Source organism: Drosophila mauritiana, chromosome 2R (genome assembly GCF_004382145.1).
Source record: "Drosophila mauritiana strain mau12 chromosome 2R, ASM438214v1, whole genome shotgun sequence".
NCBI classification, from domain to species: Eukaryota; Metazoa; Arthropoda; class Insecta; order Diptera; family Drosophilidae; genus Drosophila; species Drosophila mauritiana.
Window position 1 is genome coordinate 21,403,299 of NC_046668.1, and position 11,377 is coordinate 21,414,675.

General features: G+C 44.8%; 3 protein-coding genes across 3 annotated transcripts in view; all 3 read right to left on the minus strand.

The window, feature by feature from the left end:
* Positions 1–1,839: 1,839 nt before the first annotated feature.
* LOC117136976 (paired mesoderm homeobox protein 2) lies at positions 1,840–5,410 on the minus strand. Its single transcript, XM_033298151.1, has 3 exons — positions 5,167–5,410; positions 2,414–2,640; positions 1,840–2,236 (listed from the first exon to the last, which is right to left on the minus strand). Exons 1-3 carry the CDS (start codon positions 5,408–5,410, stop codon positions 1,895–1,897), a joined length of 813 nt encoding a protein of 270 aa, XP_033154042.1. The 3' UTR covers positions 1,840–1,894.
* A 463-nt stretch (positions 5,411–5,873) lies between these two features.
* LOC117137915 lies at positions 5,874–6,307 on the minus strand. The gene is made up of 2 exons (XM_033299661.1): positions 6,005–6,307; positions 5,874–5,946 (listed from the first exon to the last, which is right to left on the minus strand). The coding sequence occupies exons 1-2, from the start codon at positions 6,294–6,296 to the stop codon at positions 5,918–5,920; spliced, it is 321 nt and encodes a 106-aa protein (XP_033155552.1). The 5' UTR covers positions 6,297–6,307; the 3' UTR covers positions 5,874–5,917.
* A 4,968-nt stretch (positions 6,308–11,275) lies between these two features.
* LOC117136677 (probable 60S ribosomal protein L37-B) overlaps positions 11,276–11,377 on the minus strand; it is a 417-nt gene continuing 315 nt past the window's right edge. Inside the window, exon 1 of the mRNA XM_033297684.1 lies at positions 11,276–11,377. This exon is cut by the window's right edge and continues 315 nt beyond it. Within this exon, the coding sequence (XP_033153575.1) occupies positions 11,333–11,377 (45 nt within the window). The 3' untranslated portion in view covers positions 11,276–11,332.

Consider the following 11,377-nt stretch of genomic DNA (forward strand, 5'->3'; position numbering starts at 1 on the left):
CGTGGCGGCATGGAACTTAAGGAGCTGTCACCGGAATCCTCCCCTGCATCATCCAAGATCTTTGCATTGCGTTTCCCTTTCATCTGACAATGTAGCCCGTGTCATCTACTTTATGCCACATGGGGGCGACTCAAAACTTAGAGACTCCATCTGCGAGGAGGCCTCGTTCATTAGGCCTCTTATAAATAATTGCTTTTTAACAGAGGCAGAAATTATCACCTAATTATAGAGCCCGTCATGGGGGATTCCAACCGTCTCCCTGGCAGCTTTGCTGTATCCACTGATTAACGGTGGTGAAATTTGCACTCTTATTAATTATTTATCAGTTGTCCAATTGTATTTATACTTTTCTTACGAGCAAGCGAGTTCCGTGCTCCACACAAGGCAGATCCTTGATTAATTTGAACTGTCCACTTCAGCTGCTTTCCGTGGAGAGGAAAGAGGAGCGCTTCGTGTCCTTCGAAAAGGATAATACACCGTTCCATAACGGCGCACTTGGCTGGCATAAGGAGCCCGTTTGGTCCGGCATTTCCGTTTGCCATTTGATTTGACAGGAGCCTGTTGTTTGGCCCATAAATTTGTATTTCCCTTTCGGGGAGGACTTCTGCAACATGTTCGCCTGTCAGCAGGAATGTCGTCCGTTTGCCGGCAAACAATTTGCCGCACCGCAAAAAAAAAAAAAAAAAGAGAGGGGACAAAACGCATTTTTCCATCGCCGCCGACGTTCTGCTTTTCAAACATTATTGCAATTTCGTAAATATTGTAAAAATGTTTTACGCTCGGAGCGCCAACGCTTTATGCAAATTAGCAGCACAAACCGTTCCACATTCCGAATGTTAATTTGCATTTCGCATTTCGTCCGGCTGCTCAGTTCACTCCCATCTCGTTTAGCCTGCGGATAAAAGGGGAATTTTTATTTGCATTTAAATATATTACATACTTGTTAGCCTCCCAGCTGCTAGACTGGATCCGTACGTATCCGTATATCCGGATCCGGGATCTGGAGTATCGGGGAAGATGCTTCTGTGGCCACTGCCCCTTGAGTTTTTGGGAATGCGTTTGAGAGCACTGCTGCACATTCTATTGTGCCCCGAATGGCAATCTGTACTTTTAATTGCCCTAGAAAACCGAGATTTCCACAATCTTAATCCACTTTGATTGCGGCTTCGCTTTTCCAACATTTGCGGCTAAGCAAAAGTTTTCCCTTGCTTGTGCCCCTCTCCTCTCCCCTCTTCTCCACTCCACTGTTTATCCGTTTGTTTATTTGTTTTGGCTTTAATTAAGTTTTATTATACAAATTAACACATGCGGGTGAAATAACACACACTCGCAGATGCAAATGGAAGCCTCGAGCTGCTTTGCCAGTGTGCGGCGGGGTTATGAATTTTTAATTAAATCGTATTACTAAGTCAATAATTAAATAAGCCACGTCATATCCAAGCGCCTGAGTGACAGTTTCGTAAATGGAAAACTTTCACATATTGACGAGAAGCTAATTGCTTGTGTCTCGCAAGATAATCCAATCGAAAGAGTTATCCAAACGTGATTATGTTCAATCTTTCTTCAGTTCAGTTTGTGCCCTAGCAAATTGTAGTTTATTGGCCCTTAAGCGCAGTAGATTTTCCAAAAAATAAACACAGCTCCCAGTCAAACACACACTGCCCGTGTTTTCTTAGAAAATGTTATTTATTGGGTTTTCTCCTTCAGTGCGTCACATCTGTATCTGTGTCTGTGTCTGTATCTGTATCTGTGAATGTGTCTGCATCTGTGTCGGCATAAGTATAAGTATAAATATTAGTCAGGTAATACGTTTTTAAGCATTAATGCAATTTGGCTAATTGAAATACATATGCATGAAGTAACCTCGTGGGGCCCATTAAAGCTAGCCGCGCCATCACAGCGGCGGATAGGCGTTCTTCGCATAATTGGCGGCCACACAGTAGTTGGTGGCCCCGAAGAAGGAGCAGACGCCACTGCTGCTGGCACCACTCGATCCGAATCCCCCGTAGCAGTTCGTATAGTTCTGGCACGAGCGCAGCTCCAGTGGCCCAAAGTTGAGGGCGTACGCGCCGGGTGGCGGTGGCGGCGGTGGGTGTGGGTGTGGCATATTGGCATATTTGTGCATATTATTGCTAATCGGCGCCGGCACCAACTGAGGAGCCGTGTCCAGAAGTGGCCTGGAGCCCACGCTCCGCTCGTTCCGCCGGAATTTCGCACGCCGATTCTGAAACCAGACCTGAAACGGGCGTCCAAGTAATTGATAAGGGAATTAGCTGCAATGGATTGTTAACTGAGTTAGCAGATAGCTGCTGGAATGTATCTGCAACACACTGAGATACTGTGTGGCTCTCTCTTAGGTGAACATTTAATATTTAAACAGGTATCGCAGCTAACCAATGCAATTAAAACGCACCTGAACTCTGGCCTCGCTCAGATGCACCTTGGTGGCCAGCTCCTCGCGAACAAAGGCATCCGGATAGTGGGTGCGTTCGAAGACCTTCTCCAAGGCCGTCAGTTGGGCGGAGCTGAAGGTGGTGCGATTGCGGCGCGGCTTCCTCGAGTGGTGGCCACCACCCGCCGGCAGATTTCCGGAGCAGGGAGCTGCCCGATCTCCGCCACCGCATCCTGCGCCAGTGGGGCCTGCAATCAGGGAGCCATTAAATTGGGAATTTTCACTTTCACTTTTACTTTTGCGTTTTCCTCTTCCCGAGGGGCGAATGCAAAATCTCTTTGACGGACAGCGGGGGAAAACGCTCGTAAATAATCGATAAGAGCCAACGGATATCAATTAATTTGGCAGCCAGCTAGAAATTTACTTTTATGGCTTGTCGTGAACACATAAAATTTTGCATTCCGTTTGATCCTTCGGCTGGGGCAGTGGAGAGGGGACTTTGGGGTGGGGGGTGGCCATAAACAAATGGCATGAGCCATAAAATATCTTTTGACGACATCGGCGGACAGCTGTCTACTAATTTCGTCGCCCAACAAACATGAGCTAGCACATTTACGATCTATTAATTAAAGTGAAATTGTGACATTAAGCGGTCATAAGCGGGCTCCCTGCTTCAGGCGGCCATTAATTGATTTTCCATAGAATTGGCTTGGAAACCGATTTACAAAAGACTTAAGCCGTTTTCCCTCGAATTTATCTATTTTCAAACTAATTGGACGGAATGCCAGGAAAAAATTAAGCATTTCAGCTAAAAGCCGAAGGGAAAAACTAAAGTTTCCAATGAAATCATTATATTAGTATATACTATGGTTCTATTTTGCATGGCTGCATGGGATGTAGTGACTATTACACTCTCCTCCGAGTTTCAGTTTTTAGGGTTGTATCGATAAATTGCTTCTGATTTCTCCGCCGTGCAGCCCGCTGGAATTTCAGGGTGGCCATCGCCGTGAGTATCCCCATCGCCATCAGATATCCTCCTACCCACGCCATTTGTCTCAATTTGTCAGCCGAGCTGTCCACGGAGTTGGGAACTGCATCGTAGATCAGCTCGGAGCACTCCAAGTACACGGAATAGTGGGAAACGGGAGCAACTGCATCGGCAACTGATGTCCCAGGGGAGTGGAGGGGGAGTTTGGGGCAGTGAGTGAAGGGAAGATCTTTAATTTGAATTGCCAACGAGCGATAAAAAACAGTTGCGGCTTAATAAAAAACCAACAAATCGAAAGGGAAACCTCAATCAGATTTCCACAGCGGCGACGGCAAGGGGTGAAGAATGACTGAGCAGTTGCACTGCGAGAAATCGATGGAGGAGTAAAAGTTCTTCCTACTACAAATAAATATTTGCTTGATATCTGTGTCAAGAAATCTTATTTATTTTATCATATTTAAAGTGAACAAAAATCTCTTTGCTATAAACACAGATTCATTCGATTTTTGATGTGGCAGGTAGACTGATTTTCTTGGAGTGCCTGGATGCAACTGGCACATGTTACAATCCGATGGAGCGACGAAAATAAACGAGGAGGGGCAGAGGAGGGAAGGGGAGTAGTGGCAGTGGAGTGCGTGCGTCTGGGACTGGTTACAGTGGGACTGGCGTTTTATATGCTCCACTTGGAAATTATAGTCGTGGCAGCTAGTCGCTGCCTCGGATGCTTCAAAGGCATGCGGCCACTGAGGGAATATCATGTCAGCTTTGATTACGTTTTGTCATGTTGACAATGTTGAAGTGTTGTCGGCTCGGAAATGTTTCCTCTGCCACGGAAAAAAATCCCAAAAAAAGTATAAGCACGGGGAAAACTTTACACGAACTGCTAGAGTTTCGGTTCTTCTGCGTTTTTCGGTGAGATCTTCGTTTTCGGCAAGGATTGCGCTGCAATTATGCCAGAGCTGCCAACCAGTAGCAATATGTTGACAGCTTCCTCCCGGTGGGTTAATGCGCCAACGGGGGGGCACTGGGGGGTTAAAGCCGCAACCGCAACAGGAAAAATGCACGGAGATGACATTGCAGCGGCATTGGGAGCAGCGAAATGAGCGAATGTCGCCCACATCTGGCACCTAATTGTCATCCATGAGTTGCCCCACGGCCCCCACACATTTATATGAATTCTCCCACCGCAAATATACGGTAGCACCTATTTGTGCATATCTAAAGTTATGGCAGCTGTGCGCATAACGTCATAAGTTCTCTTGGCTCGCAACTCGCACGAATCTATAATTAATGAATTAGGCACAGTAAGCCTCATAAAGTTGAAGAACTCAAATGCAGATGTAACTAAACTCCTGTGGCATTACGTATTCTGTTGCACATAATTGAGCACATCTGTGAACTATGCCATTTAAGAGGCTTTTAAAATTAAATGAGTCTGTGCTCCACCCAGATTAATTACATTTCGAGAATGGTGACTATTTTTGATAGAGAAAGGGAAAATAATAAAAAACAGTATTCATTTTGGTTTTTAAGGTGTAATTCAACCATTCTTGGACTATAAATGCAAATGCAGTAACATTCCATCTAACACGCACTTTCCTGAGCTGAGTATTGGGTATGTAATAGTCGTTTATCTCGACTCTCTCTCGTTTTTATAATGTAAATATAGGCACTAGCTATCTTTAATTCAAAGCAAAATGATTGATTTGTTTTGCTTTTATTCCAAGGATTCACATTTCGGTCTTTTTATTTATCGGTAACACAAGATTGTTGTTTTTGAACTCACCGAAATTGCTACTGAGTTCCATGGCCATTTTTCCCTTGGAATAGGCGTCGTGCTTCATTTCCATGATATTGTCCACGGAGAATCTGTGCATTTTGTCCAGGCTCCTGCCACTTTCTTCCCGATCCTCCAGTTTGTCCTCGGACTCCAGGTTAAGCGATTGGTGAGATGGGTACATCGGTCCGTAGTAAAAATTTCCCGGATTGCCGACGGGCAGCGAATGCAATTGCTGCTGGTAGTTTAGCATGTTTAGGAAATCCGTCGCGACTTCTAGCTGAAGGTTGAACTCTTTAACTTTAATTTGCAACAAATTGAACTCAAGGTAATAGAATTGATTTTTTCGAATTTTAAACTCAATTCTTCATTTGTCCGATTGATTGAATTAATTTGTGTTATGTTCGCCTGCCGCAAATGGGGGCATCCTGTGCGAACTTGGTAATTGGATTAGCACACAACACATAAACGAGTTAATTACGATAATTGTCGCGACGATACTAAACCGTGCCAAAGTCGTGTGCCCACTGAAATTAGCCTCAAAATCGAAAGAGTGCTCCGCCAGATCCCATGCCCATCCCCCATCCCCCATCCACCATTCCCCAGAAGAATCCAATCCGAAACATATGAATATATGTGCCTGCCCGAGATCGTCGAGCGAGTCTAGCGATTCTGCGCCTAATTATAGCCCGGCGATCTCCGATTGGCTGCTGCTCCTCCTGCGGCGGTGGCGGGGTGATTCCTCCATCTTGGGGGCGTTTCACTTCGAGTGGCTGGATGGATGAGTGCCTGAAATACGAGGTGAAAAGTATCAACAAGTTTTGGGCATTTAAGCAGCAATAAATACCAATTAGCCAGAGGGTTTGCTCTCCGGCTGACATCATCCTGTGCCTGTCACCACAGGCCATGTGTCTCTGTCTTTGCTGTCGTCCTGAATCGGTGCTCCCGTTTCGCAGGATGTGTCCGATGTAGTTGCATCTGAAGTAGTTTCGGGCAACATCGGGGCATAAATCTCGGCACGCACAGTGTTTGTCATCCTCCTGAGCTAATTTCCATAACCACAACATCTTGTTCATTTGCCCGGCAAAGTGGAGCGATGGAAATCGGAAGGCTGGGCGGAACTGGTTAGTTAAGTGCATGTTTGTGGATCCTTGCGTTCTGCAGCTGTGTTTAACTTTACCTACGGAGGTGTTTCCCCATTGTGCTCAGCACGTTGGTATATAGACGACTTGATCTGGGTCACTCCTAATAATACTATGTAAATTATTAATAATACATCTCATCAACGCTGACTTGCTTGCCCTTCGAGAGAAAGTTCTCTCTCTTTTAATTAAAGTATTTAAGTATTAAAGTGACTAGTTTCGCTATATCTGCTTATAAAACAGATTAGCGTCCAGGCAATGAGCTGCTTTCATTTTCTGATTTGTTGACCGAAGTTTGCGACTTAAGTTCCCCGTTTTGTATGAGCACCCATGTCAAGGATTCTTTGGACTTTGGTGCGCGGCAAAGAAGGACTTCCGCTCATTAGATGTCCCTGCAAAGCTGGCTGGCTATTAATATTCTAATATTTTGCTGCTGGCAAAAGGAGCAGCTTGGCTGGAGTGCCGACTTACACACATTTTCCCTTCCAAATTGAGCTGTCACAAAAGTTTATCCAAACTACTTGACACTTCGCTGCCGGTTTTCGGGTGCGCTTTTCCACTTTTCCTACATTTCCACATTTCCACGTGCAAGGGAACGGAGTGGAGCTGCCTCGTCCGGCTCGCTTCTAGTAAATTATCTCACGTTTTCGTGTGCGAAAGTTCTTGAGGAATGTTGCGGTGTGTATTTTTAATAAAACTTCAAAGTTTCTCCTACTTGCCACGCTTTACTATGTCTCGCAAACGTTTTTCTTACCCAGCTCAATTTTCTTCGTTTTCAGCGGCTTCCCTCTGTTTTATTTTATTTTTATTTTCCCTACCTCATTTTATTTTTCAACTCTTGGAATTCTTTGTCACGAAACATTTCTCGCGTGCTGCTCCTCCTCCGGCCGCTCCTCCTCCTGATCCTTTTGCTCCTTCTGCTGGTGATGTTGCTAGTGTTTTGTGGGTGTTATCCATGTAATATGGTTACCCAGACAAACTTTGGCCGGGAAATTCTTCCTGCAAGTCAGAATTCGAGGAGACAGTTTTAATGCTGTCAGATAGGAGCAAAGTAACTAAACTTGTCAGTTGCCTCGCAGGGAATTCGGCGGAATATCATGTGCAATCCAAACGGGATAGATATGCGCAGGTAATGTCGATTACGATGTCAAAACGTTGCGTTGAACACATAATCATGGGTATATACTATACCTTAGGTTGCTTAATATATTACTGATTGTTTCCATTGTTTAATTGTCATTATCAGAGTCATCAATCCAAAATCCTGGAACATGAAGATGGCAATACATCAATGCGTGACAGTCTGTAAACCAGTTTGGCACTTTTTTCTAGTTTCCCGCACACAGTTAACAATTTCAATTTCCTTTGAGCCACTCAAAAGATGCTTCAGAAAATAACCGAGCCACGGCGGAACCGCAACACAAGGACCTGCAACATCGGGGAAAGAACCCATCAGGCTCCCCTCGTCTACGTCTAAGCCCGAAATGCCAAAAGCTCGAATGGCACACAGCGAGGGGAGGGTGCAAAAGTTTGGCCTAAATCACTTAACAGAAAACAAGTGTTGGCATGTGCCTCCTCTCCGCCGGACTTCCTGCCCCTCCTGCGCCTTCTGCAGAAGTCATCCCCGCTCTGGCTTTCCACCGAGCAAAAATATCGCAAAAGTTGCAGTGCAAACTTCTCGCATACCCATTACTAGAGCAAAGAGTCGGATATACAAGATTAACTCAGCTCAGAAGCTCTTTAATTTCTTTTTCTATTTTTGCTGAATACCCATATGTTATGCTGAACCTAAGACATATATTTTTCACTTCTGAAAACAGATAGATCTTTGAACTTAGCCCCAACTAACTCACTGGGTATTCAATCCGCTAGCCTTGCCTTAAATCCTTCCGGTTTTGACCTGCGTTGCTGGGTTATTCACGACATGTTGGAATCAGGCATCAAAACAAAGTTGTCGGCAAATGAAATATAATAACAAGAAGTAACCGGAAGCATCAGACTAGGGAACTTTGCTGCCCGACCACGCCCACCTCCATCTGCGCCCCAAATGTGGAGCTATGCGTAAACAGAAAATCAATTACTGGCTGCAAAAAGTGAGAGCAGGGATGACAGGCGCCCTCTGGCGGTGAACTAGGGAGTTGGGAAAGTCGAACTACTTGCATCACATTTTTTGCTGCATACTCCTGGACTTTTTTTGATAAGTGTTTCCACACCCAAGTTATGTAAATGCGTGTGGCTTATAAACATGGGTATTAATCAATTAAATACAAGTTGCGTGCGAGAAAGGCATTCAAAAATGGTTCGAATCAAACCTGGCAGAAAATTGAACACAACCAAATTGCAGTGTGTTTGGTGAAAGGGGTGTATGGCATAGGAAAGTAAAAGGAGGATTTACATTAATTACGGCACGGAAAAGCCTGCTGACTTTTATTGTGACATAGGCCTGGCAACTTACCCAAGTCACTTAAGCTCCCCCCTTTCGCCACACCCACCATACATATATAGTATAGTATAGTATATGAAACGCATGAATATTTTATAGGCCCAAACAAGCAGGACGAAGTGGGCGGCAGCAGTTTTAAAAGCCCTGTTAAGAGACTTTCACTTTGGGTCTTCTTTCTGCCCAGATGTCCATTTAGACGCACACACTGCGAGGTGGAGCATTCCACATTGGACTTTTCGGCTGGCCGGGCGAGGCATCAATTTTTCAAAGCCTTGACCGAGGCAAAAATGTTGAGGCATTTTCGATTTTTCCTTCTTGTTTGCCCCTTAAATGGTTTGCATAATTTATGCATTTTTTATGCCAAACATTTCATTTTTGCTGAGCCGCAACAAAGTCAAGTCTCCAGTCCGAACTGGCTCATTTAATATTTATCCAGCTGAGATTGAAGGGATTATAGTGTGGAATATGGACTGGCGCCATTGTTTTTCCTCTCTGCCGGCCAAGAATTTTAATTAATGTTTTTGCAAACACCAACATAAGCCAAATAGGCTCTACAATTGCCCCTCTGTCCGTTCGCATCGCATTTATTCACGGGAATTCCAATTTTTGATGCCATGTCCGCACGCAGGAGCATCACCATCAGCAGCAGCATCAACAAATCCAACCGCAGAACACGACAAATGCCACAAAATGTGGTTTCTGCAAACCCGGGTTATCGGGTTATCACAATCCCGGCTAATTCGTGAAAATTTAGTTTATCGAAAATGGGAAAAATTCACTATATGAAAAAGCAAACCTATTGTAGTGCATGTACATATTTGGTTTACAAATTGTATAATTGTACCCACTGTGCGGGATGATCATTAAATGGAGCTCACATTTTACAGCCGACTTAAAAGGCATTTATTTTTCAAAGGAAAAGCGGCCAAAAACTTGATTACATTTGTGCAATTATTTAATGTGCGAGGCCCACTTTTACACCTGCCAAAGGAGTCATTGCCAAGAAAGAAAGCAAGTCTCTTAGCTAACGAGTTTGCCACTTTCTCAATCACTTTCCCTGTTTCTGTGCCCCACTTCCAGCCCACAGCCCACTCCCTTGCCTTTTTCCGCGATGGGGCACCGGAAGCTCTAATTGCATCTGATTGCAGTGACAGTTTTTCCACCAACTGACAGCTGCAGCGGCAACAAAACGGCGCAGGCGAAAGAGTTGTGCCCCGGCTCGGAGGACCAAGCACTGAGTGCCCGTGCATCCGTTCCGTATCCGTTGATTTTCAATCCGCGATATTCCTTCCATGCCAGTTTCCACGCCTGTTTCCCCGCCTGTTTGCTCCTCCGCCCACTGCTCATCCGCTGCACTGCTCATCCGGAGACAATCGTGAGCGAAATTTAAATGCTGCTGACTTTGCAGCTCACTGAATGACAACTACACGGCGAGGGGAACAAAAATAATGGAAAGGCAACAAGCGCAGCAAAAAATGTCGATTGAAAATGTTCAATCAACAAAATGGCATTTCGCTCGAGCGAATTGTTGAAGGCGATTCCTGGAATGTGGCGCAAGCTCAATATGAAACGAAGATGAAGTCTTATCCAAATGAAAATACTTCTAAAAAGATTAGCTTCTAGAATGGATACAAACTTTTAGACAGCTTGCTATGAAGAATTAAACAATTTATATCAGCTGGTCACGAATGGCAATGAACACGACCTTCTTGCTAACGGAAAATTAATACCTTTGGTTGCAAATATAGGCTTTTCGCTTTTTCCTCTGCTTTTCCCGTCCGTCAATCCACTCGAACTGCACTTCAGATCTGCATTGCATTCCTGTCGCATTATTGCAGCGCCATCTCCAGCGCGACGGCAGACATCATTATTTTTAAAAATTCAGTCGTTGCATAATAATGAATCCATACATATGTACATACGTGCACCATTGGTCCGGGCCAAAAATTAATGAGCGGGCGTGGGCAATTGTTGCACGCACCAAACTCCACTGCTTTAAGTTTCGATGCTGCGCCAAAGAGATAAATCAGGTGGAAACTTTTTCAGCGCCCAACCCGGCGAATATATCATGTCAAGCGAAGACTCTGCGGCCAAAATCCACATGGCGACGGATTAGGCCAGGTCGGGATGAAATACTGTCCTGGGGCGTGAGCAGATTTTCGCCACGAGCTTTATGTGCCATGCCGTGGCATACAACACACTCACGCTCATAAAAGGTGTTGCTTCGCCTGTCCCTTTCATTTTATGTCCCTCTCTAAATACATACACACACACATGCTGGCAAAGGGCCACGTGGCAGGTGTGTGTGCACATTAAAGGCCATAAAAAATTCATAAAATGCATTTCTCGCAGTCCGAAAACCAAACACAAAATACTAAAGCTCCCAGCATGCAAAGTACACAGCACATAAATTGCAAAGCCACATAAATTCGGAATACTTACGTGTGTACCCTTCAGAGCACCAGGTCCACTAGACTCCATACCAGATTATAAGCTCCTAACCTCAAAGCATAATTAAAACACTTTGCAGAACTTAAGGGAATGCGTTCATTCGGCTTTTATTGGGCTTATCAAATACTCCTTTCGCCACTTAGTTGGCTCTTTTCTTGGTGGCACCTCCTTCACGCAACCCGTT

Coding starts and splice junctions, on each gene's coding strand:
- LOC117136976 (XM_033298151.1), bottom strand. CDS start 5,410: ATGCTAAACTACCAGCAGCAATTGCATTCGCTGCCCGTCGGCAATCCG. Junction 2,641..5,166: donor GGAACTCAGTAGCAATTTCG/GTGAGTTCAAAA, acceptor CCCTGATTGCAG/GCCCCACTGGCGCAGGATGC. Junction 2,237..2,413: donor TGAGCGAGGCCAGAGTTCAG/GTGCGTTTTAAT, acceptor CGCCCGTTTCAG/GTCTGGTTTCAGAATCGGCG.
- LOC117137915 (XM_033299661.1), bottom strand. CDS start 6,296: ATGCACTTAACTAACCAGTTCCGCCCAGCCTTCCGATTTCCATCGCTC. Junction 5,947..6,004: donor GCAAACCCTCTGGCTAATTG/GTATTTATTGCT, acceptor CTCGTATTTCAG/GCACTCATCCATCCAGCCAC.